Genomic DNA, 27379 nt, shown 5'->3' with positions numbered 1-27379 from the left:
CATTGGTTAATAATGAAGGAGAGTGGCTTGGCAAGGAAAATAGAAAATTCACATAACAATTTTAAAGGAAGCTCGTCAGGGTAGGACGAACAGTTCCTATTCAGCTTCTGAAGTTCTTTGTAAACCGCAAACTCGGACATTTCACCTACATCATCAATCTCTGCTTCAATAATGAGAGACTTGATTTCTGAACTGATGATTGACGGAAAGGTGGTATAGATACTAATAAAAAAGGAGTTCACTTCCGTTGCTAATAACAAGGTACCATCCTCTTTCAATACCCTTTAGTCACTGGGTGTCGTTTTACCAGCAAGTCTTTACTGGCGAATGTTATTTGTGGGGATCTGTCGTAAGTAAGGGCATAATTTTTTCCTTAACATATCGTCTCTTCGCTCGCCTTTTCAGTTTGACAATTTGGTTCTGCAACTTGGCTGAAACAACTGTATCGCCATTGCTGTGAAGGTGGCAGCGAATCTGAATTAGGTCCTTGAGGCCGCTTGAGATTCATGGTTTATTATTATATGTAACGGTGATGACTTTAGTTGGGAAACTAGCATGAAACTTTTCTTGCAGTAGGCTATTTACCTTACTGACTTTGACGTTGATGTCCAGCTCGGAGCAAATGTTATCAAATTCATAGTTGCTGATCCAGCGACCGAACGTAGAAATCGAATCTCTTGTTAGTGGTCGTATAGTAGTTTTGACTCGTTAGGTTTTTGGGATTGCTGAATATGTTTCCCAGAAAATTATGAAATGATCGGAATTCTGGAGGGGTCCTAGGGACCGCGGTGCATCATAGAAGTCTGTAAGGTTCGTTAAGATCAAGTCAAGTATGCTGCCACTCTGATGGATTGGTATTGTGAATACTTGGCGCAAATCCAAGACGCTGGAAACCCACTGTTTGTTTTGTTTGGTTAAAGTCACCACCAATCACAAAGGCAGGAGAGGCATACTTTTGGCGCATTTTGTCTACAAAAAACTGTATGTGCTCAGTAAGTTCTTTCCTGTTTCTGGCACTCTCAGGGTAATAGACCGAAGTGACTATCAAAAACGAGAGTCTTCTTGATAAATGTGTTGGTTTACATTCCGTCCACAACATCTCATGGTTGCTGTCAACTTTGACGGTAGATCTACCCGAAAGTAAAGTCCTATGCTTCCTCCACGATGATTCATGCCACGGTCGTGACGAGTATTAAAGTAGCCATTGTAGCCTTTAATGCGCGCTGAGTCAGAAATAATGTCTCAGCATTCACTTATTGTTGCGATTAAGGCGTTGTTCTGCTTAATGATAACTTCGAGTTCGTCGATTTCATTGTTCAGGGGACGTGCATTACGCACGAGTATATTAGGAAGCTTTTGTTTAGCTGAAAAACACTGAGAACATAGAGCAGGCGGTATTTTGTCACAGTCGCTAATCACAACCGGTTCGCTATACAAAGAAGTGAGCACATGCTTTGTTCTATGAGCAGGAAAGTAATTTACGGGTACTAGGCAACTTGGTCTACGCGGCAGGGCTTTAGTCTTGGTCCTAGTTGAAATTGACACTTGTAAATACATCCCCTTTTTGAGTCTACCTTCACGTTCCCCGCGATGAGAGTGTTTGATAGATGTTGTGGCTATGGTAGAGCCATCTGGTGGCGCTTTTAGAAGTCCAAATTGCAGTAAGCTACAAAATGTAGATGATGCCACCACCAAGCAAGGTGAATAAAGTTCAAATAGCATTAAGCAAGACTAGGAACACTAAGTCTTTGGTTACTTACACCATCACTGCAGGAAACTTGGAAAAACCAGCACAAAACAAGATAAACTGAGATGACGAGGGTCAGTTATTTCATAGCGCTCACAACGCCATCCCATATTATTGCTAATTATTGCAGCAACATCCCATCATATTTAATCAGACATAAAGGAAGTCCAAGAAAAGATCTGGGACAAAGATATACATAACGTAACTGCTTTAGTCTCTAAAAACGATGCTATAATTGCCAGAAATTTGGTCACGTTTCCATGGCGTACTCCGCTTCCCAGATTTGTCTACGTTGCGGTGTCCGAGGCCATAAGTCGAATGCTAGTACCCTATGCATGAAACCAATTGGATGTTCAGCATGCAAGTTGACAAAACATACGTGTCAGTCGCTCCAATGCTTTGAGATGAAAAAGCAAATCGGAAAACAAAAATGCTCTGATGAATGAATAGAATACTAGGATTGTGTCTTGGAATATCAATGGAGGTGTGTCTCAGAGAATCCCTTTAATTGAGGAACTATGTCGGCGGAGCGATATTCTGTGCATCCAAGAACATTTGCTGACAAATGATAGCCTCAGCCTTCTCAAGTTTTCAGACAATCATACATTTTATTTTGTACCTAGTGATTAGACTAGTGGGTAAACTAGTTATTGTATGTAGTTCTGCCTTTGATTCCGAGAGTCTTCATGCAGCTGAAAACTTTATGACTATAAGGGTTGGGAACCTTGTGATTGTCAATGTCTACCTTCCTACAAACTACAGCGACGAAGAATCGGATAACCGATTCTCCAAAGCAGTGCTAGCTCTTGCAAAGTGGCTTAAGACTACTATGTTGTTCAAACTGGAATGTGTTATAATTGGAGACTACAATAGTAATCTAGTCGACAACTCGTCTCTTCGGTCCCAGCTGATCCTAAGTGCACTTGAAAGTCGGTATTGTGCGCTCTCAAAAGACAAAAATTTCACGTTTGTACATACTAGTGGCTCAGTCTCAAATATAGACCATGCCGCATGCACACCAAACGTGAGTGGCACAGTGAGCGTGCTAATGGGAAGTCACTCCGCCGACCACATCCCAATTAAAGCATGTGTTAATGTGTGTATCTCAAAGGCCAAAAATACTTCACAGTGGCATGAAATAAAAGATTGGTCAAAGGCCAACTCTCCGCTATATCGGAGAGTGCTTGACATGACGCTTCAGAAGATCAGCGTGCCATTAAGTCTACTACAAGCCAACGTGCAAAGGAATATTCAGGAAACTAAAATACAGGCTAATGCCTTCTGTGCTGAAATCACCCACGCACTACTAACAGCAGAAAAGGTTGCTATTCCCGTTAGGAAAATTCGCAAAGGTACTGAAATCCTGGGGTTCTAAAAAAATCCAGAGCTAGGGAAAGTATGTCAGGATATTAAGTTCTGGTTCTCAGTGTGGAGGGAAAGTGGTCGTCCTAAATCCGGTGTGTTGAATTGTCTCCGTGTACACACAAAACGTAAATTTTAGAAAGCCCTCAAGCAGCATCGCACGAATGTGAAAAATGACAATACAGAGAGAATAATTAATGATCCAAGTCGTTTATGGAAAGATCGCCCAAACATGCCCAAGTCCATGCCTGCCTAGAGATCCAAATGACTGGCAAGCTTACTTCACGACTGAATTTAGTGCCCCGAATTTCAGTTTAGCTAGACCATATATCGAACAACTTGAATCTGTGCTATCAAACTCAAATTTTTCGGACTTTACCGTATCTGTTTTGGATGTAACTGCAAATGCCTTTAGGCTGAAAAAGAAAAAAATTGCTCGGAGTTGACGGTTTGTGTGCACTTCACCTTGTGAATGGTACTCGTCTTTTGCATGAAATGTTTACATTATTGCACCAGATCATATTCGTAGTCGGTTTCGTACCCGATGTTTTCTGTACAGGGAAACTTACGCCTATCCTGAAAAAAGGGAAGCCAGCTAACATATGCTACTCGTATCATCCAATTACTGTGTCGCCAGTTATATGCAAGCTTAGAAATGCTTATAATGTCAAATGTTAGACACTGTTGCCAAATTCCAAACCACCAGTTTGGTTTTACGGTAAGGCTTGGTTGCGCTGATCCTCTGTTCGCCCTTGCTGCTATTTTGTCTGATTCTGAGGCAACGGGTGATCCACTAGTTATTTGCTCTTGATATGAGCCGGGCTTTTTATTCATTGGTACACGCGGAGATCCTTCTAGAAAAGTATAAACAAGGGCTAAATTTGTGTATTGTCAGAGTATTATATTATATGTATAATAACCTTGAGCACAAATCAAAATACCTTCAAATCCAGTCAATTCCGCTGTTTTACCGGTCCATAAAGGAGTCGGGCAAGGTTCGGTTGTGTCTACGAGTTTGTACAACAATAGTGTTCTGCCGGCGCAAGCCCAAGTAGCTACGTCTTGTGTTTCAAAAGGGATTGATGTTTCGTTGATGACGTATGCTGACGACTTGCTTAACGTGACTAGGTCCGCTGATCGACTATCGAAAAATTTTGTTGTGTTGAATAGGAAATACAATAACGTAGGCTTGTCATTTAATGTGTCAAAATCTTTCCTCTTGTTTTCCAATGTGGAACACTGCGAAGAAGAAATCCCTTTGTGCGATTCAGGTGTGAAACCATCTGAGAGTATTACTTACCTTGGTTACCAATCGGTCGAATCCTGCACTCCACCGGGACGCTGCTTGTATGCCACGTAGAAGTGAAAATCCTGATTGTGTTCGGGTCAATTATTGGTAACAGACATCGGTTCTGCCGTAAATATGTTGCGTCGCTGTATAATGCCATTGCCCTTTCCCATGCACTGTATATAGCACCTCTTTGGAAATACCTGTCGTTTGCTCAGTGTGTAAAAGTAAGTTCTGTTTTTTTGATTCGCGAAGTTCCTTCTGTGTCTTCCAGCATCGACGAGTAACTCCTATATCATGCGTAATTATCGTGTATCGGATCCAACAGTCTGTGTTAACCGGGTCACCGAGAATCAAGGAGGCACACTTGTGCCTCTATAAAGAGGCGACCCACCACAATGTTAAGCGATTTCAGGTCCTAGAGGTCGCAGAGAGACGGCGGTAATCGCATTTTGTAGCCCAAGCTCAAACTAAGAAACTTGCAAAATTTCATCCTCCTCCGACTTTATCTTCATGGGGTAAACTGGGCCGGAAGTTTGGACCCTCCCACCACAGCCCCCTTTAACGTTGTCCGATTGGGCTGAAATTTAGAAGGTAAGCTTTCCTAGAGCCCGGGAGTTTATCCTCGAAATTTCAGCTTAATCCAATCACTCCTTCTGTTTTCAAAAAACCAAATATAGCCACTTAAAATTCATTTCGTTTTTTTTATTATCAACGCCCAAAGTACACAGTTGGCAACTGATCCGGTTTAATGAGGAATAATTAGAAGCAAAATTCGACCTGTTAGGGCCTTTTGATATTTTCAGACCGAAAAAATTATCCCCCGAATTTACATTTACGAAAAACCTTAGTTTTTTTCAAATAATACAGATAAACAGGTTAGACATGCTTTGTTATGAAAATATCTGCGCGTCAATTTTCATAACAAAGCATGTCTAACCTGTTTATGTGTATTTGTAAAAACCTTGTTTTCCTATATTAGCCCATGTTAATTTTTCCCACCACAACCCCCCTTTAACGTGGTCTGATTGAGCTGAAATTTAGAAACTAAGCTTTCCTGGGGCCTGGGAGCTTATCCTCGAAATTTCAGCTCAATCTGATTACTCCTTCCCTGTTTTCCAAAAACCAAATATCAAGTTTTGCTTGCGTCAAAAAGATTCATCACCTTACTAAAAAAACAATTTCAATTATGTGTCTTTAGTGTAGCGGTGAGACTTCTAGCTGTCAGGCGGAAAACCCGAGTTCGATTCACCGTTAGATCAAATTTTTTATATACTGAATTTAAATTTAAAAAAAAAAATTCAGTTTCTTTTTTAAATTTTTTGGAAAAAATTATGTTTTCTAAAGAGTTAAAGAGGCTGAGTTACAAGGTCGACCCTTAAAACACCCTGTCGAGAAAGAAAAGAATAATACACAATCATCTAACAGTTAGTCAAGCAATAATAAGTAATAAACTGTACAGAAACGTGCAGAAATTATTTGAAAAAAACTATGTTTTCTAAAGAGTTAAAGAGGCTGAGCTACAAGGTCGAACCTTAAAACGTACAGGGATTAGGAGGCACAGTTGGGGGGCTGCCGCCCCCCCCCCCAAACCCCCCGCTTTTGCAGCCTTTAAATAAAAAAAAAATTTTTAAACTGAAAGTAAGGAGCGACATTAAATCTTAAAACGAACAGAAATTATTCCGTATATGAAAGAGGCTGTGCCCTCCTCAACGCCTCGCTCTTTACGCTAAAGTTTGACTTTCTCACAACTCTTTTTTTAAACAATAAAAACTTTAGCGTAAAGAGCGAGGCGTTGAGGAGGGCACAGCCCCTTTCATATACGAAATAATTTCTGTTCGTTTTAAGATTTAATGTCGCTCCTTACTTTCAGTTTTAAAAATTTTTTTTTTTATTTAAAGGCTGCGAAAGCAGGGCGTTTTGTGGGCGGCAGCCCTCCGACAGTGCCTCCCAATCCCTGTACGATTTAAGGTTCGACCATGTAACTCAGCCTCTTTAACTCTTTAGAAAACGTAGTTTTTTTTCAAATAATTTTCTGAAAAACGCCAAGGGAAGAGCGAACCCGTTGCTAGCCTTACCGTGCCAGTAGTTTTGCTAACGTACATAATGTGTAAATATGTTTGGCGATGTTCCCTAGTGTGACTTTTCTTTTCTTTGTCCTTTGTTATGCTCTGTTTTAATTCCATGTGAATTTTTGGGCAATAAAAATCACTTACTTACTTACATATCCACTGAAACGGCCCAATTTTTACAAAACTTCTTACAAATTAAACAACAGTTTTGCACTCAAGTTTAATGGAGCCTACCAAATCAAGTTGATGACATTGAAATTTTTGTAGAACGTTTACAGATTTAAAATGCATTTGTTCCTTGGTATAGTTAAACTTGCTTGTCATATTGGCCCAAACTATTGTTGTTGCATTGATGGTTAACACATAACACTACAAAACCAATTTTACCCAGTGTCTGTACTTACAGTGGAATGTAGCTCTGGCTAAACGTGTTAATACACTCCTTTGCCTCATATAAAGTCTATTTCTTAATACGTAATTACAGTTTTCTGAAAAATGGCAATCACTTTGTGTTTTTAAATAATGATTATAACACCCAGGGTCTTAAAATTCACGTAAGATCACGTGTCATTGCAGAGTTCATACACTTTGGGTTTTGAAAATTCTGTGTTGTATATAAACAATGCTATCTTAAAATTACATTAAATTGCACTTGCTAAGGGTAGAATGAATCCTATATCTGCCAGTTTCAGGGAGGGTAGGGAGTTGATTTCTTCTATAGAGTCCCAAATGGTGCAGGATGGTTTGTTGAACAACGCTTTCTTGAAGTTGTGGTCACATCACTTCGCTTGTGTGAGGACGGTATTTGAAGCTTCTCATGATGAAGATTGTGAAGATTCTCTCAAGATTGTGTTGCCTTTTTCTTGACTGGTTGAAGAGTTGCTAAATGTTGCCATGCAATTACTTATTGCACTTAAGTAGAGGTAGTCCGTGTGTCAAGAAGCAGCTACGTAGAAAAACAGCCAAAAACTGGCACGTTGTTACAAAATAATAACCATTGATTGGTAATTTCCAAAACCTACTCAAATGTTCCCACCTAGTGTTTTCTTGTTTTTTTTGTAGATGCTGCTTGGAAATGCTACCTGTCAGTTTTAAGAAGAAATAGCAGTAACACTATGATCTAGAAATTTCAAAACTAAAGAAACTTGAACAAATAATAAATTGAAAAGGCCCTTTGCTTGCCAGTGGTAGGTAAAATACCGAAGAGACAGTGGCTATGAAGTAAGAACCTGCCATTAAAGTGTCCATTTCCTTAGAGGTAAGATGTAAAAATAAAACTCTTCCCTGGCATGCAGATCAGGATACAAAGAATACAAGCTTGTCTAAGGTTTGCAAAATCTCCCAAAAATAAAGATCCATTTTTCCTGTTTATTAATCAATAAAACTTTTTGCACAAAATAAGTTTTTCAAAAAAAAGTAAAGAACTCTTAATTAGAACTTTTAATTTCTGTTCGAATAAGCCATCTCACGATATTCTAGGACCACTAGATTGATACGACGACCTCTGGGAAAGAAAAGCAAAAAAATAAACACGCACCTGTGATCTTTCTTCTGGCAAAAAATTCAAAATTCCACATTTTTTGCAGATAGGGGCTTGAAACCTCTTCAATTAGGTTTTCTGATACGCTGAATCGGATGGTTGGATTTTCATTAGAATTCTATACCTTTTAGGGGATGTTTCCCCCTTTTTCTTGAAAATAAGGCAAATGTTTTTAGTCTCGTAACTTTGGGTGATGGGTAAAACTAAACTTGATGAAATTTATATGTTTGAAATCAGCATAAAAATCTGATTCTTTTGATGTATCTACTGGTATCAAAATTCTGTTTTTTAGAGTTTTTGTAACTATTGAGCCGAGCCGCTTCTTACTTACAGTTCGTTACCACGAACTGTTTGATACAGCTAATAGTCGATCAGACACTAACTCTTTCAAATAATTTATTTGGCAAAAACTGTAGGATATCCTTCGTGTGAGGTACATGGGAGAAAGTTATCACTTATTACACTCAAAACTTCGTGACCAGGAAATAGCTAAAAAGAGGAAGTGCGTATAATCTTTTTTTTGGTTGATTAGTCAGAAGGTTTCCAAAATTGCTGTTATTTATCATCAATATGATGATGATGAGGCATAAGATTTATGATTAATATGAAGGAGCATAAACATAGCAATAGTGTCTCTGGATCTGAAAACAAAGAGATGGAAAAATGGAAGAAAAAAGGGTATTGATGCTTCTACATTGACAGTTTTCATTCTTTTTTTTTTAATTCATATTGGTAAAAAAGTGCTTCTTTGAAAAAAAAATACCACTTTTACTTAAAAGTGTCACAATAGTATTACGTTTCCCAAAAACTACCACTTTAAAAAAAAGTGCCAAAAGTGGCACAAAAGTGTCACCCGTGGCAACCCTGCTTCTGAGGGTTCAAAATTTATCAATCCTGGAAAGTTCTTTTAATTAATCTTAGGCGGAGCTATTTTAACTCAGCCTATCTATGTGTAGGTATTAATTGGGGCAGTAGCTTGTTACTATAACAGCGTTGTTCAATTTTTGAATGATTGTCTTGCACTTTACAGTTGCATTTAAAAAATTGCGATTTATCCAAGGTTGTTTATACTAGATTGTGATATATTTATCACGTCTACAAGCCGAAACAAGTTTGTTTTGGCTATATTTTTAACCAAATAGGCTTTGATATGAAGAGTTTTCACAGTTTTGATGTATTTAGAAAAATAATTGCAATTAAAAGTTGATACAGAATAGTGCACTCATTTGCATTTCATATTCCTTAGCATTAGACTGCACAATGTGCTTACAGGTGGCCGTACACCACAAATTTATTCAACTGGGCGTCCTTTCAATTCAACCCCTGTTGAACTTCTTCAACTCATCCTAATGTAGCTCAACCCTCTACCAACTCTGTTCAGGCAATGCCAATAACTAAGCCATGTAGAACAGAAATCCAAAGATCTTGCCTCCCTCTCCTCCCCCGAAAAAATGTCAATAAGATTTTTTGGTACTTGTGTATAATACGGGCCCACCGCTATATACTTTATCAAGGAAACGAGAGATGAAACCCGCCAAACGGGTATTTCAATAGAGAAATGGAATGCAAAGCGTGGTTTTCATTGCGTTTACAATATTTAAACTATTGTTTTTTGGGGTTTAGGCGGGAAAAGGTACCTAGGTTAAGTATTTAATATATGCTCTGCTTTACTCAACCCCCCCCCCCTCCCCACACCCCTCTAATGTGCAAAAATGTAGCCCAAATTTATTTCTAAACTATTATATATTCATCTTATTTTATTATATTTCATTAGCATTAACCAAACTTGACTTCTTTTTGTGGGCCTGTATAATGCACCAGTACCGATTTTTAATCACATCAATTCTATAATTTTGCGATTTGGTACAAAGAAATTATATGAAAAAGTTGAATCTTTCAACATTCAAGAAACAATTATTTTCTTGGAAGATTTCCATCATGAGCAGTATTTTTTGTTTTATGTTAGGGCCACATTTTGCAAAAAAAATACAATTTTAAAAGTTCTAAGACACACTATAAATACTCTTCTAGAATTCAAATAGTAGCACCCGATAAAATGTGACATGTTTGAAATGTGTTTGAAAAAAAGTTAATTCAGAATATATTTATATTCCAATCAAACAGTGAATACAAAAAGTATTCCAACCTTGGAAACGATCTGTATTGGTACTTAATCACAACTAGTCCTAATGGACAAAAGTGGGTTAAGTAATTCATCAGTTTATAGATAGTTGCATAGTTAGTATTATTAAATATTTTTCCATGAAAACATGCACTAATGCATTCCAATCAAGCGTTAGCAAATTTCACTATTCGACCTTTTGCTTTGTCCTCTTACGAGAGCATTTATCTAAATCTATATTCTGTATTGGAAATTTCTTCATGCCGGTGGTGGATGGTATAAGTTAGCTGAAAAGATGTGTAAGATTTGATTGTTTTTGTTTTAGATTGTAACTAATGGATGAGCACAAACATTTACCGGTTAGACTAGTGTCAAAAAAAGACAAAACCGTCGACCTGATTCGCTTGCCGGAATGCCAACCCAAGAGAAGCTCTCTAGTGAGTGATTTTGCAAGTAGTAAAAGTAGTGTTGATTCTTTTGGTGAATATTATCAGCGAGGATTAAGATCGGGTCCTTTTTCTATGCCAAGACTTCAAAGCACTAAACTTTGGCAAAAACGGCATGAACAAGTTCTCATGAGACCATCAAAGCTGTCAACTAATAATGATCAAATTACTAAGGCTGTTGATGGTGCTTGCACTAATAAATACCTAAATTTTCCATTTAAAGACAGGGTCTTTACTAATTTACCTTGTGGGGAAGTAAATGTTGAGCATATTGTGAAGAAAGCAGAGTTTTCACTCAATAAGAAAGCAAAAGCAAGCCGACCAAGTTTTCCTAAACGAGATGCTGAACCAAAATTAAGTGACTATGCCAGGCCTTATGTTGCAGATGTTGGAGCTGCTGAAAGAATTGATATGCCTGATCTTAGTGAAATTCTTATAGAATTGAAAACAGTTGACAAAGAAACTAAATTTTTTAGTGACACTGAGGCGAATGCTTTAGATTTTTATCAGGATATTACAAGGCACTCTCCAATTTCATTTCATCCATAATTATATGCCTCCTGTTATTAAGGATTCATAGGAGGAAGAATAAGGGGAATTCCCACCAAGAGCCATCTTAGGTCTCCTCCTCTCGCGTAGAAGCAAAAGAGAAAATGATTGGTAAATGTGATAAAATAAACATATAGTGCCTTTATACCTATGAGAGTAAAAATTTCTGGCTTGGTTAATAAAACGGGGAACTTCTGATTATTAGAATTAAATTCCTTTTACCGACTTGGATGGATCATAATAACAAGCAAGGAAGAGTAAAATTTAATTTTACATTACCCTAAGTATTTCCGTAAGACCCTGAAAATGACGTGAACTTCTTCCTTGTAAGGCAAAGTTTTTCCCCACTTTTTCTGTTAATATTCTGAAATGCTGAAGTTTGAGGTTTGAATATTAAACAAAGTGTAATGTTCTGAAGTTTGAAATTCTGTATTTTGACTACAGTGGTGTTGTACTAACATTTCTTGGGAAGAGAAGGGCTTCTAACTTGTGTTGGTTTTACCCGACCTCTTATCTATGACGGGGGGCTAGTTGGACGATTTGGCCCTGGTCTCGTATCCTTATATATTTTGTCCTTGAAACACATACCGTAACTCAGGTGTTCTTTATTTTTGAAGAAGCATTAATTCTAAAAATATAATTGGAGTATGAAAAGTTTTTTTTTTCTGAAGGTTTTGTCATCTCAAAAAGTCTTTCCCTGCTTTTTATGTTGAATAATAGTTAGCAGCCTATTCCGCTCAACTTTTTTCGAGTGAAATTGTTTTGTATTTTGATAAATTAAATTATTTTAGCTTTAAAAGTTCATGTTTTTACTTTAAATCGAAATAAATTTTTATTGCAAGTCTTGTGTTGCAGACTTTGATAGGAACCCTTGTGGAGAAAAGAAGATACATCAGTGCTACCCACATGTAAATGTGACCTTTCTTGTTGCTCAAAGTAGGGGATTGTAAACCTCCAGCCAAGGGTTTCTGACAATAGTGATTTCAATGACAAAATTTTTATTTCATTTTGACTTCGTTTTTGAGAGGTTCTGAAATATCTTTAATTTCTTTTGGCAATTATAAATTGCTGTTTTTTTTTTTAAATCTAAATGAACAACTCTTGTTTTCAAAATAATTCTATATGGGAACCGTTTTTCACTAGACGGTATCTTTAAAAACCTTATTTTAAATTTCGGCTACTATGGGCTGTTGTTTGCTCTTTACTAGGTTCTAGCTATTGCTGCAACCATGACCTAATACACCAGTTGTACGATAATAATGACGTGTATATTATTCCCTATATAGGCTTTTGGTAAGGAGCCAGTAAAAGCCTAAATTCCAGAATATCCAAGAGGCAGTCGCCTGATTTTGTCAAAAAAAAAAAAAAAAAAAAAATCGCTTTCTTAATTTATGTCAATAAACTGAGCTCAGGCCACTGTCATAAGGAAGCGGAAGTAAACATTTACAAAATAACTTTAAAACATTTTCGGAGCTAGCCATCTTAACCAGCCATCATGGTTGCAGCGGTAGCTACGACCGATTAAAGAGCGAGCCAGAGCCCATAGTAACCAAAAGTTGAAAAACACGTTTTGAAAAAAAAAAACTGCCTAGTAAAAAAAATTGCCTTTTGACAGTGATTAAGGAATGGTAACTATTATTTCGGTTCGTTTTAAAAGTAAAAGTTCATTGTGAAAAGAAATTATGGTGATTTCGAAAAAAAGGCTCAAACCCCTCGAAAATGGTGTCAGATCAAAAGATAAAGTGTACCATTGGAATCAGCAAGGTCGAAAACCTAATACAGGGAAACTACAGTCCCCGTCCTTGAACAACAAGGAAAATCACGTTTTTGCATCGTTTTTTTTTTTCAAAAGGCCTAGCGGGCTACCAGAACATCATAGAGAGATGCTTAATGGATCATTCAAAAGCCGTTTCTCATATGCTCATTATAAATTCCGTCATCTGCCAGTGCCATGTGGCACTAAAATGACACTTTGTGCCCCTTCTCAAGGGTTGGCACTAGCAGGCTACCAGAACATCGTAGACAGATCTTTTATAGCTCATGTAAAAGATATTGCTCATATCTACGTTCTTCATATAAATTCCACCATCAGCAAGTTCCAAATGGCACTAAAAACGGCACTTTTGGTGCCGTGTCTCAAGTGGAAAAGCTGGGACTATTGGGCTAGCAGAACTTATAAGATTGATATTTAATGGCTCATCTGAAAGCTATTGCTCATATATACGTGCTTTTTTTTTATTAATTTTACCATTCATAAGTGCGACATAGCACTGAAAACAACACTTTTGGTGCCACTTCTTAAGTAGAAAGGCTCTGAAGTACAAAGTAGGCACTATTGTAATAGCTATGTTCCAGAACCCTTAACTGGAGGTCTACAAGAACCCCTCCCGTACACTCCCCCACCCAGCCCCCTGAGCAAGTTTCATAAATCGTCTGCTCATCAGTAAGCTACTGAAATCTTTCCAGGCTACCACACCATCGTAGATAGATGTTTAATGGGTCAATTAAGAGCTATTGCTTATATTTACTAGTTTTTTAAAAATTCTACCATCTATTAGATTCCACAAATTTCAATGCTAACTAGTTTCTGGGGAGTTTTTTCAATGAACTCTTTGTCATGGTTGAAGCATTAGCTGCAACCTAGTATAGAGCGAACCACAGCCCATAGTAACTAAAAGCTAAAAAAATATTAAAACGGTCTTTTTTCTTCCTCTTGTTTTTTCCAGGCCTAGCGGATTACTAGAACATCATAGAGAGGTGCTTAAGAGCTCATTCAAAAGCTATTTCTCATATGTATGTGGTTTATATAAATTTCGCCATCCGCAAGCGTCATATGGCACGAAAAAAGGCACTTTTATGCCGTTTCTCGAGGGGTGGGGCTTGCGGGGTACCAGTACGTCTTAGATAAAGTTTTGGTAGCTCATGTAAAAAATATTGCTCATATCTACGTGTTATGTACCAATTAATGGCTTGCGTGACCTTTCCAATGGGCTGAACTCAAATGTATTAATTAATGGCTTACGTGACCTGTCGCATGGGCTGACGTCACAGAAGAGTGCACGCCGAGCGAAGAAGGAATGAATTGATAGTATATAAGCAAGTGTTATAAATACTATAGTTAGTTTAATTCTGACTAGGGATTAAAACGGTTCATAATATCTTTAACTTCCTTTATAAAATCTGGTGACCAGCGGCGGGATCCGTTCCCAAGGTGAGGTTTTTCTTTCCGGGTTCTGTTTCCGAAGAAAGACTACTTTAAATCTCTGCTTCCGGGTTTAGTTCCGAGCAGAAAATTCACTTATTTGTTTCTATTTCCGAATAGAAATATTTTACTTGTTTTCGTTTCTATTTTCGGGTTCACTTCCGAACAGAAATCGTTTTCTTGCTTTCGTTTCTCAAGTCTGTTTACGGATTTACTTCCGAACAGAAGTCCATTTTCTTGTTTTACTTTTCTGATTCTGTTTACAGGTACAGTTCCGAACAGAAATTCATTTTTTTTTCTGATCTCTGTTTACGGGTTCAGTTTCCGATCAGAATTCGTTCTAATTTCTGTTTACGGGTTTACTTCCGAATAGAAATCCATTTTTTTTTTACTTTTCTGATTCCTGTTTTCGGGTTTACTTCCGAACAAAAATCCCTTTTCTTGTTTACGGGTTTACTTCCGAACAAAAATGCAATTTTCTTTAACTTTTCTGATTTCTGTTTACGGGTTCAGTTCCGATCAGAAACTCACTTTGTTTTCGTTCTAATTGCTGTTTACGGGTTTATTTCCGAACAGAAATCTATTTTTTTTTGTTTTACTTTTCTGATTCCTGTTTTCGGGTTCACTTCCGAACAGGGATTCCTTTTCTTGTTTACGGGTTTACTTCCAAACAAAAATCCAATTTTCTTTTACTTTTCTGATTTCTATTTACGGGTTCAGTTCCGATCAGAAATTCACTTTGTTTTCGTTCCAATTTCTGTTTACGGGTTTACTTCCGAATAGAAGTCCATTTTTCTATTTCTGATCTCTGTTTACGGGTTTATTTCCGAACAGAAATCCTTTTTTTTTTTTTTTCTGATTCCTGTTTTCGGGTTCACTTCCGAACAGAAATCCCTTTTCTTGTTTACTGTTTATTCCGAACAGAAATCCACCTTTTTTTTTTTTCTTCTCTCTCTCTTCTTGTTCTTTTTTTTGCTCCTTTCTTGTCTTACGGGTTCGAGTTCTAATTCAGGCTTCTTTGCTATTAAACATCCATAAGTTAAGCCCATATAATTTTACCTTTTGCGCTGGCGGACGACATGGAGACGAAAATACCATCCAGGGAAGGAGGAGCTCCAAGGACTGACTTCGTTCCTTACCACAAAGGTCAAGAACCAAGCATAATTCAGAAGGGGGAGATCTAGAAACAATGTCAAAGATGGACCTGACTGTCTTGAAGTCATCGCTAGAAGCCTTCCAGCATTCAGTGGTTCAGTCGACAAAAGCCTTGGTGGAAAACCAGCAGAAAGCATTAGGAGAATCTTTAATGGCAGAGCGGAAGCTGAACGAAGAAAACCAGCTGTCTCTAGTACATCACCTGAAGAAGGAGATGCAACAAGATCGAGAGCTTGTAGAAACTAGTATTATAGAAAACTTTGAAGTATGTTATGGCGGAAGGCCAAAAAATAGAATGTGCCGTTGGACTTCTGCCTCTAAAGCATACGGATCACACAGGAAGAATCCTTGAAGGAATGATTGAAACAGGTATGTGCCCCATATTTCCCCAAAACATTCTGCAGGGAATAAATTTCCCGAAATTTGGAGGGAACGTGCTTCCGATTAATGTCCAGGATCTACTCGAAGTGGAAACAAAAGAAGCCTTTGTGGTGACACGATCTCAAGCCAGGCAGAGAGAATCAAGGAATCATAGTGGTCCCAGCTCCGAACCCAACTCAGAGTTCCATAAAGCGCCGACTGTGGCTCTGCATGATTCTGGCCCTTGCGACAAGTCATCAATGACAAAACCGCATGATGTTTCAAGCTCAAGACAAATGATTTCTGATACAGAGGTCACTACCCTGCCTCATTTGTCTGCCACAGATCAGTCTGACCCCAACAACAAGGGACTGATTTCAGACACAACAACCCAAGCTGGAAATCTGGGTTCTGATCCGGAATTAGACAGTAACATAGCAACCTGCAGGGAACGCCAGACAACCAAATCTGGAGCACTTTCTCAGCTCCAAGAAAAGGACCCAACATTTAATTTTGTGAGGGAGACAGCATTGCGAGAAATTGATGGCTCTCTTCCTCAGCAGTTTTTATTCCAAGACGGAATTTATTACTGACTTTGGACTGATCATCTTGGTAGAACAAAAAAACAGCTTATTGTTCCCAGTGAGTATAGATCACAGATTATTAAGATAGGTCATGACAACGTGATGAGTGGTCATTTAGGCAAGGCGAGGACCAGTGACCGCATCCTACGTCGTTTTTGGTGGCCCAGAATTTACGAGGACATCGGTAGTTACATCAAGTCATGCACAGTTTGTCAAATGACTGCCAGACGCAAACCAAAGGAAAAGGTACCCCTTTGGTCTCTTCCCACCATAACCAAGCCATTCTCGAGAATTGCCATGGATATAGTTGGACCCCTACCTAAAAGCTCCGCGGGTCATCGGTGGCTTCTAGTTGTTAACAAATAAGGATCTAGATATCTTGAAGTTATGCAACTGAGGTCAACAAAATCACCCGGTATTGCAGATGAAGTTGCCAGTTTCGTCTCGCGTTATGGAATTCCCGACGAGATCTTGACAGGTCAAGGAAATCATTTCTTGTCTTTTGTCTTAAAGAACTTGTACCAGGTACTGAATATAAAACCAATAGGGACAAGTCCATACCATCCGGAGACAGATGGACAAACTGAAAGCTTCAACGGGACTCAAATATCCATGCTTCTCAAATACGTAGGGACATCAACTAACGACTGGCACAAGTTTATACCATTCTCACTATTTGCATGTCGAGAAACAACGTATCCATGTATGGGGTATAGCCAATTCGAGGCACTATACGGATGGAATCCTCGCGGGGTCCTGGACCCAATGCAAGAAGAGTGGGAAGATAAGACAGGGGAAGACCCAATACCTATTGCAGAATATATTCGACAGATACGCGTGCGATTATCGGAAATAAGCGGTTTTGTTAAAGAAACAAAAGCATCTGAGGCAGCAAAAATGAAGCGGTACTACGGCCAAGCAACGCAGCCAAGGACCTGGTCTATCGGTGACCAAGTTCTACTTTTATTACCGAAAGGAAGTAACAAACTTAATGTACGTTGGCAAGGACCATTCCAGGTGCTGCGTATTATTTCGCCAATCGACTATGAAATAGACCTTCGAGGCTCAAGAAAAAAGAAAGCAATTTATCACATCAACCCCTTAAGGAAGTATGAGGAAAGAGATGAGAAAGATAGCAATGAAGCTTTCGTCGCAACGTTCGATGAAGACGAAGAAAACACAGTTGCCATTCAAACCTATGAAAAAGAGGAATGTGAAGCAATGCCGGATATAAACCCCGCCTTGCCACACAAGATGAGGGAAGAAATCCTAAATAAAATCGTCGTCCAGAAAGAAGTTCTGTCAACGAGCCTCGGGACTACAAATGTAAGACATGAAATACACACTGGAACCCACCATCCGATTCGAGTTCCACCGTATCGTGTGCCACAGTCTTAGAGGGAAGTGCTGAAGCAAGAAGTGAAAAAATGTTACAAGATGGCGTTGTCGAACCTTCACATAGCGAATGGTCGTCCCCTGTAGTTCTTGTAAAAAAAAAGGACGGCGAACGGAGGTTTTGCATTGACTATAGGCAAGTTCTAAATTCGCTATAACTAAATTCGACGCCTATCCCATGCCGCGCATTGAGCAAATATTGGAAATCTTCCGGACTGCCTAGTTCTTCTCGATAATAGACTGCCGAAAAGGATACTGGCAAGTCAAGATGGCAAGTAGTTCGGTTAAGAAAATTACATTTTCGACTCCATTTGGTCATTACCAGTTCCGTGTAATGCCATTTGGGCTGTAAGGCGCACCTGCACTTTCCAGCGGATGATCGATGAAGTATTGAGAGAAAACCCACACGCTCGAGCATACTTCGATGACATAATAGTTTTCAGCGACACTTTGGCAGAGCACCTGAGTGAAGTATTAAAACGTCTGAACAAGGCGAACCTAAAAATCAATACCAGGAAGAGTAGGTTTAGTTATAGCAAGGTAGAATATTTGGGACACACAGTTGGGAAAGGTACGATCAGTCCAGTACTGAATAAAGTACCAGCAATCAAAACATTCCAGCGCCCAGCCACCAAGAAAGCGCTGAGAATCTTCTTTGGAATGACCAACTATTATTCTAGGTTCATCAAGGGGTATGCCGGACTCACAAGGGAACTCAGTACACTAACCAGGGAACAAATACCTGACATTTACCATGGGAGACTAATCACCAAGTCTTGTTCCAAGAACTGAAATGCAGACTTACATCATACCCAGTTTTATATCCTCCTGACTTTTCCAAGACTTTCTTCTTGCAAACAGACGCCTCCGACATAGCAATTGGAGCCACGCTGTCCCAATCCTTCAGTGATGGAGAGCATCCAATTTGCTATCTGTCGAGAAAACTGCTGGACAGAGAGACTCGATATGCGACGATCGAGAAGGAGTGTCTTGCAGTGGTTTGTAAGTTATGCCCTAGTAGAAAAGGGGGTGCCAGTCCGAGGGGGACTCCATATATGGGCATAGAATCCATCTAAGTGTATTGATCCACGAAGGGGGAGAGGATTTCTGGGAAATTGATTTGCATAATCGACTGGGACATGAAACATGAGGGGATTTCATTTTTAAATATTGCTTCTCTGATGTTTAGGTCAGAAAGATAAATTAATATTCTATTTTTAAATATGGCTTCTCTGATCTTTAGGTCTGATAGATAAATATTAATATTCTATCGAAGCCATAATAGTGTAACTAGGAACACCTTAGATTTTTTCAGATATTCATTCGAGATCAAGACAGATTGAATATATTTTACGCGGGAAATGGTTTCCTGGGAATTTCAAATGTGACAGCGCAGGGATGGTAAAACAAAGGAATATATAGAAATAACTTTTAGGGGATTATTTGGGCGAAAAAAAATTAATCGGCATTTTAGGGATTTTTTGGGCGAAACAGTTTGAGACATTTTAAAGATGAATTGGGGTGAAACTCTGTGGTCGTTATAATACACAAGTTCCATTTGAACAGTGTTGTAAGGTCCCCTACCCAAACCCCAAAGGGGCCCCCGCCCAAATTTTTGCCCCCCCCCCAATTTTTTTTACACTTTTTTTCGCGCGCTTGACACACAGAAGGGCCCCCTCCCCCGGGCGCCCAAAGGGCCCCCTCCTCCCAGGTCCCCAAAGGGCCCCCCTCCCCGCGGGCCCCCCAAAGAACCCCCTTCCCTCCGGCCCCCACCCCCATTTTTTTAATACTTTTTTTGCGCACTTGAGACACAGAAGGGCCCCTCCCTCCGCCAACTTGTTGGCCCCCCCCCCCGAATATATCTTCAGAACAAGTTCTTTGCGTAATATTCCTCCTAAACTTATTTTATAAGTTGAAGTACTCATCTTTTTCACTCCCAACAATACTTTACGACTTTTTGCATACCCCAACATCAAACAATACTTTTCAAAGGCTTTATTATGTCTTTTCAGAACAAGTTCTTTACGTAATGTCCCTCCTAAACTTATTTTATAACTTGAAGTACTCATCCTTTTCATTCCCAACAATACTTTACGACTTCTGCATACCCCAACACCAAGCAATACTTTTCAAAGGGCTTTATTATATTTTTTGGATCAAGTTCTTTACATAATGTCCCTCCTAAACCAGTTTTACAACTTGAAGTACTCATCTTTTTCACCCACAACTTTACTTTACGGCTTTTTGAATACCCCAACATCAAGCAATACTTTTCAAAAGGCTTTAGTATATTATTTCAGAGCAAGTTTTTTACGTAATGTCCCTCCTAAACCAATTTTACAAGTTGAAGTACTCATCCTTTTCACTCCCAACAATACTTTACGACTTTTGCATACCCCAACACCAGGCAATACTTTTCAAACGGCTTAATTATATCTTTTCAGAACAAGTTCTTTACGTACTGTCCCTCCTAAACTTATTTTATAACTTGAAGTACTCATCCTTTTCACTCCCAACAATACTTTACGAATTTTTGCATACCCCAACACCAAGCAATACTTTTCAAAAGGCTTTATTATATTATTTCAGAACAAGTTCATTTCTTAATGTCCCTCCTAAACCAATTTTACAACTTGAAGTACTCATCTTTTTCACCCACAACTTTACTTTATGACTTTTTGCATACCCCAACATCAAGCAATAATTTTCAAAGGGCTTTAGTATATTATTTCAGAACAAGTTCTTTACATAATGTCCCTCCTAAACCAATTTTACAAGTTGAAGTACTCATCCTTTTCACTCCCAACAATACTTTACGACTTTTGCATAACCCAACACCAAGCAATACTTTTCAAAAGGCTTTATTATATCTTTTCAGAACAAGTTCTTTACGTAATGTCCCTCCTAAACCAATTTTACAACTTGAAGTACTCATCCTTATCACCCACAACTTTATCTTATGGCTTTTTGCATACCCCAACACCAAGCAATACTTTTCAAAAGGCTTTTTTATATTTTTCAGAAAGTTATTTTCTTAATGTCCCTCCTAAACCCATTTTACAAGTTTGAAGTACTCATCCTTCTCACACACAACTTTACTTTATGGCTTTTTGAATACCCCAACACCAAGCAATACCTTTCAAAGGCTTTTTTTTATAATTTTTCAGAACAAGTTCTTTACGTAGTGTCCCTCCTAAACAAATTTTCAAACTGGAAGTACTCATCCTTTTCACCCACAACTTTACTTTACAGCTTTTTTACACACGCCAACACCAAGCAATTCCTTAACACTAAAAAATTTTCTCATCAAAGTAACAATTTTTTCCTTAACACTAACAGAGTCTTAGTTACAACTATCAAATTTCTCTTAGAAGTAACAATTTTTTCGTCAGTGATAACAAATGTTCCGTTAGAACTAACAAGTTTTCTGTCAAAGATAACAAATGTTTCTTAGAAGTAACAATTTTTGTTTAGAATAGCAAGTTTTCTGTCAGAAGTTGCAAGTTTTCCTTAACACTAACAAATTTTCTCTTCAAAGTAGCAACTTTGTCCTCAATACTAACAAACTTTTACTTAAAACTACCAAATTTTTCTTAGAAGTATAATTTTTTTTCCGTTCATGATAAAAAATTTCTGTAAGAAGTAGCAAGTTCCTTGTCAAGGATACCAAATTTTTTTTAAGAAATAACAATTTCTTCGTTTATGATAACAAGTTATCTGTTATAAGTAGTAATTTTTCCTTAACACTAAATAATTTTCTCATCACATTAACAATTTTTTCCTTAACACTAACAAACTTTTAGTTGCAACTATCAAATTTCTCTTAGAAGTAACAATTTTTCGTCAGTGATAACAAGTTTTCTGTAAGAAGTAGCAAGTTTCCTACCAAAGATTCCAAATTTTTCTTAGAAGTAACAATTTTTACGATTATGATAACAAGTTTTCTCTCAGAAGTAGCAATTTTTCCTTAACAATAACAAATTTTCTCTTCGAAGTAACAACTCTTTCCTCAATACTAACAAACTTCTACTTAAAACTATCAAATTTTTCTTAGAAATAACAATTTCTTCGTTTATGATAACAAGTTTCTGTTAGAAGTTGCAATTTTTCCTTAACACTAACAAATTTTTCCTTCGAAGTAACAACTTTTTTCCTTAATACTAGCAAAGTTTTACTTAATACTATCAAATTTCTCTTAGAAGTAACATTTTTTCGTCAGTGATAACAAGTTTTCTGTAAGAAGTAGTAAGTTTTCTGTCAAAGATACCAAATTTTTCTTAGAAATAACAATTTCTTCGTTTATGATAACAAGTTTTCTGTCAGAAGTAGCAAGTTTTCCTTAACACTAACAAATTTTCTCTTCGAAGTAATAACTTTTTCCTCAATACTAACAAACTTCTTCTTAAAACTATCAAATTTTTCGTAGAAGTATAATTTTTTTCCATTCATGATAAAAAGTTTTCTGTCAATAGTAGCAAGTTTTCCTTAACACTAACAAATTTTCTCATCAAAGTAATAATTTTTCCCTTAACACTAACAGAGTTTTAGTTACAACTATCAAATTTCTCTTAGAAGTAACAATTTTTCGTCAGTGATAACACATTTTCTGTTAGAACTAACAAGTTCCATGTCAAGGATACCAAATTTTTCTTAGAAATAACAATTTTTTCGTTTATGATAACAAGTTTTCTGTTTGAAGTAGCAATTTTTCCTTAACACTAAAAAATTTTCTCTTTCGAAGTAACAACTTTTACCTTAATTATGAAAAACTTTTACTTAAAACTATCAAATTTCTCTTAGAAGTAAAAACTTTTTCGTCAGTGATAACAAGTTTTCTGTAAGATGGAGTAAGTTTTCTGCCAAAGATACCAAACTTTTTTTAGAAGTAACAATTTTTTCGTTTATCAAGTTTTCTGTCAGAAGTAGCAAGTTTTCCTTAACACTAACAAATTTTTCTTTGAAGTAACAACTTTTTCTTCAATACTAACAAACTTTTACTTAATACTATCAAATTTTTCTTAGAAGTAACAATTTTTTCGTTTATGATAGCAAGTTTTCTGTCAGAAGTACCAAGTTTTCCTTTCACACTAACAAATTTTCTCTTCGAAGTAACAACTTTTTCCTCAATACTATCAAACTTTTACTTAATGCTAACAAATTTCTCTTAGAAGTAACAGTTTTTCGTCAGTGATAACAAGTTTTCTGTAAGATTTAGCAAGTTTTCTACCAAAGATTCTTTATTTTTCTTAGAATTAACAATTCTTCTTTTATGGTAACAAGTTTTCTGTCAGAAGTAGCAATTTTTCATTAACACTAAACAATTTTCTCCTCAAAGTAAAAACTTTTACATTAATACTAACAAACTTTTACTTAACACTATACCAAAAGATACCAAAATTTTTCTTAGAAGTAACAATTTTTTCGTTATGATAACAAGTTTTCTGGCAGAAGTAGCCAGTGAATAAGCACTCCACTTTTCAAATTATAGTAGCTGACTGACGACGAAATTTCTGAAACAAACAAACAAGTGTTGCGCCACTCTAAGTGAACCTAAATTAACCCAACTTTTTGGAAATTTCATTGTTACCAGCACTTGAAAAATGGCACGCTCAGACTTTGCAAGTGTTTGTGAAGGAAGATTTTTACGCATGGTTCTTATTTCTTGATTAAAGCTATGTCTTGTTTGTTTCAGAAATTTCGTCGTCAGTCAGCTACTATAATTTGAAAGTGGAGTGCTTATTCACTTGCTACTTCTGCCAGAAAACTTTTTATCATAACGAAAAAATTGTTACTTCAAAGAAAACATTTTGGTATCTTTGACAGAAAACTTGCTATTTCGAGCAAAAAATGTGTTATCACTGACGAAAAGTGTAATTTCTAAGAAAAATGGTAGTGTGTTAAGTAAACGTATGTTAATATTAAGAAAAAAGTTGATGCATCGAAGAGAAAATTTGTTAGTGTGAAAGGAAAACTTGCTAGTTCTGGTAGAAAACTTGCTATCATAAACGAAAAAATTGTTACTTCTAAGAAAAATTTGGTATCTTTGACAGAAAAATTTTTAGTTTTAGCCGAAAATTTTTTATCGCTGACAAAACATTGTTTCATCTATGAGAAATTTGATAGTTGTAACTAAAACTCTGTTAGTGTTAAGGAAAAAATGGTTACTTCTAAGAGAAATTTGATAGTATTAAGTAAAAGTTTGTTAATATTGAGGAAAAAGTTGTTACTTCGAAGAGAAAATTTGTTAGTTTGAAAGGAAAACTTGCTACTTCTGACAGAAAACTTGCTATCATAAACGAAAAAATTGTTACTTCTCAGAAAAATTTGGTATCTTTGACATAAAACTTGTTAGCTCTAACAGAAAATTTGTTATCACTGACGAAAAATTGTTACTTCTAAGAGAAATTTGATAGTTGTAACTAAAACTCTGTTAGTGTTAAGGAAAAAATTATTACTTTGATTAGAAAATTTAATAGTGTTAGGGAAAACTTGCTACTTCTGACAGACAACTTGATCATGAACGGAAAAAATTATACTTCTACGAAAAATTTGATAGTTCTAAGTAGAAGTTTGTTAGTTTTGAGGAAAAAGTTGCTACTTCGAAGAGAAGATTTTTTAGTGATAAGGAAAACTTGCTACTTTTAGGAGACATCTTGTTATCACAAACGAAAAAATTGTTACTTCTAAGAAAAATCTGGCATCTTTTGCAGAAAACTTGCTACATTTTACAGAAAACTTGTTATCACTGACGAAAAATTTTTACTTATAAGAGAAATTTAATAGTGTTAAGTAAAAGTTTGTTAGTATTAAGGTAAAAGTTGTTACTTTGAGGAGAAATTTTTTAGTTTAATGAGAAATTGCTACATCTGACAGAAAACTTGTTATCATATACGAATAAATTGTTACTTCTAAGAAAAATCTTGAATCTTTGGTAGAAAACTTGCTACATCTTACAGAAAACTTGTTATCACTGTCGAAAAATTGTTAATTCTAAGAGAAATTTGATAGTATTGAGTATAAGTTTGTTAGTATCGAGGAAAAAGTTGTTACTTCGATGAGAAAATTTGTTAGTGTTAAAGGAAAACTTGCTACTTCTGACAGAAAACTTGTTATCATAAACGAAAACATTGTTACTTCTAAGAAAAATCTGGTATCTTTGGCAGAAAACTTGTTATCACTGACGAAAAATTGATACTTCTAAGAGAAATTTATAGTGTTAAGTGAAAGTTTGTTAGTATTAAGGTAAAAGTTGTTACCTCGAGGAGAAAGTTTGTTAGTGTTAAGGAAAAATTGCTACTTCAAACAGAAAACTTGTTATCATGAACGAAGATATTGTTATTTCTAAGAAAAATTTGGTCTCGTTGACAGAAAACTTGCTACTTCTTACAGAAAACTCGTTATCACTGACGAATAAGAATAGTTTTAAGTAAAGTTTGGTAGTATTGAAGAAATTGTTATTTCTAAGAAAAATTTGGTATCCTTGACATGGAACTTGCTACTTCTTACAGAAAACTAGTTATCATTGACGAAAAAATTGTTACTTCTAAGAGAATTTGATAGTTTTAAGTAGAAGTTTGTTAGTATTGAGGAAAAAGTTGTTAGTTCGAAGAGAAAATTTGTTATAGTGAAGGAAAACTTGATACTTCCGACAGAAAACTTGTTATCATAAACGTAAAAATTGTTACTTCTAAGAAAAATTTTGAATCTTTGGTAGAAAACTTGCTACTTCTTACCGAAAATTTGTTATTACAGACGAAAAATTGTTACTTCTAAGAGAAATTTGATAGTTGTAACTAAAACTCAGTTAGTGTTAAGGAAAATATTGTTACTTCTAAGAGAAATTTGATAGTATTAAGTAAAAGTTTGTTAGTGTTGAGGAAAAAGGTGTTACTTCGAAGAGAAGATTTGTTAGTGTGAAAGGAAAGCTTGCTACTTCTGACAGAAAACTTGCTATCATAAACGAAAAAATTGTTACTTCTGAGAAAAATTTGGTATCTTTGTCATAAAACTTGTTAGTTCTAACAGAAAATGTGTTATCACTGACGAAAAATTGTTACTTCTAAGAGAAATTTGATAGTTGTAAGTAAACTCTGTTAGTGTTAAGGAAAAAATTATTACTTTGACTAGAAAATTTGTTAGTGTTAGGGAAAACTTGCTACTTTTGACAGAAAACTTTTTATCATGAACGGAAAAAAATTATACTTCTACGAAAAATTTTATAGTTTTAAGTAGAAGTTTGTTAGTATTGAGGAAAAAGTTGCTACTTCGAAGAAAAAATTTGTTGGTGTTAATGAAAACTTGCTACTTCTGACAGAAAACTTGTTATCACAAACGAAAAAATTGTTACTTCTAAGAAAAATCTGGCATCTTTTGCAGAAAACTTGCTACATTTTACAGAAAACTTGTTATCACTGACGAATAATTGTTACTTTTAAGAGAAATTTAATAGTGTTAAGTCAAAGTTTGTTAGTATTAAGGTAAAAGTTGTTACTTTGAGGAGAAAATTTTTTAGTTTTAATGAAAAATTGCTACTTCTGACAGAAAACTTGTTATCATAAACGAAAAAATTGTTACTTCTAAGAAAAATCTGGTATCTTTGGTATATAACTTGCTACTTCTTACAGAAAACTTGTTATCACTGACCAAAAATTGTTACTTCTAAGAGAAATTTAATAGTTTTAAGTAAAAGTTTGTTAGTATTGAGGAAAAAGTTGTTACTTCGAAGAGAAAATTTGTTAGTGTGAAAGGAAAACTTGCTACTTCTGGCGGAAAACTTGCTATCATAAACGAAAAAATTGTTACTTCTAAGAAAAATTTGATATCTTTGACAGAAAACTTGTTAGTTCTAACAGAAAATTTTGTTATTACTGACGAAAAATTGTTACTTCTAAAGAAATTTGATAGTTGTATCTAAAACTGTTAGTGTTAGGGAAAAAATATTACTTTGATGAGAAAATTTGTTAGTGTTAATGAAAACTTGCTACTTTTGACAGAAAACTTTTTGTCATGAATGGAAAAAAATTATGCTTCTAAGAAAAATTTGATAGTTTTAAGTAGAAGTTTGTTAGTATTGAGGAAAAAGTTGTTACTTCGAAGAGAAAATTTGTTAGAGTTAAGGAAAACTTGAAACTTCTGACAGAAAATTTTTTATCATAAACGGAAAAATTGTTACTTCTAAGAAAAATTTGGTATCTTTGGCAGAAATCTTGCTACATCTTGCAGAAAACATCACTGACGAAAAAATTGTTACTTCTAAGAGAAATTTGATAGTGTTAAGTATAACTCTGTTAGTATTAAGGTAAAAGTTGTTACTTCGAAGGAGAAAATTTTTTAGTGTTATGGAAAAATTGCTACTTCTAACAGACATTTGTTATCATAAACGAAGAAATTGGTATTTCTAAGAAAAATTTGGGGTGACCACAGAGTTTCACCCCAAATCTTCTTCTAAAATGTCTCAAACTGTTTCGCCCAAAAAATCCCTTAAATGCCGATTAATTTTTTTTGCCCATATAATCTCCTAAAATTAATTCCTGCTTTTTTCTTTGTTTCGGCGTCCC

At 36.2% G+C, this 27379-nt stretch overlaps 1 protein-coding gene across 6 annotated transcripts in view; it reads left to right on the top strand.

Moving 5' to 3' along the window:
- Nucleotides 1-27379, top strand: part of LOC148947048 (uncharacterized) — a 60262-nt gene that overhangs the window by 27456 nt on the left and 5427 nt on the right. For 3 of the 6 annotated variants that reach the window (XM_089096842.1, XM_089096840.1, XM_089096841.1), the window contains exons 2-3: nucleotides 7532-7727; nucleotides 10457-11968. In XM_089096842.1, coding sequence (XP_088952968.1) covers nucleotides 10467-11126 — 660 coding nt within the window. In that variant the 5' untranslated portion in view covers nucleotides 7532-7727; nucleotides 10457-10466 and the 3' untranslated portion in view covers nucleotides 11127-11968. Of the gene's footprint in view, nucleotides 1-7531; nucleotides 7728-10456; nucleotides 11969-27379 lie in introns of those variants that run through there. The other 3 variants (XM_089096844.1, XM_089096843.1, XR_016142415.1) reach the window with 2 other exon arrangements.

This window comes from Artemia sp. Qi Xiang Cuo, chromosome 11, assembly GCF_049724085.1.
Source record: "Artemia sp. Qi Xiang Cuo chromosome 11, ASM4972408v1, whole genome shotgun sequence".
NCBI classification, from domain to species: domain Eukaryota; kingdom Metazoa; phylum Arthropoda; class Branchiopoda; order Anostraca; family Artemiidae; genus Artemia; species Artemia sp. Qi Xiang Cuo.
Note: the sequence above shows the minus strand (reverse complement) of the source record. Positions and strands in the feature narration are given on the sequence as shown.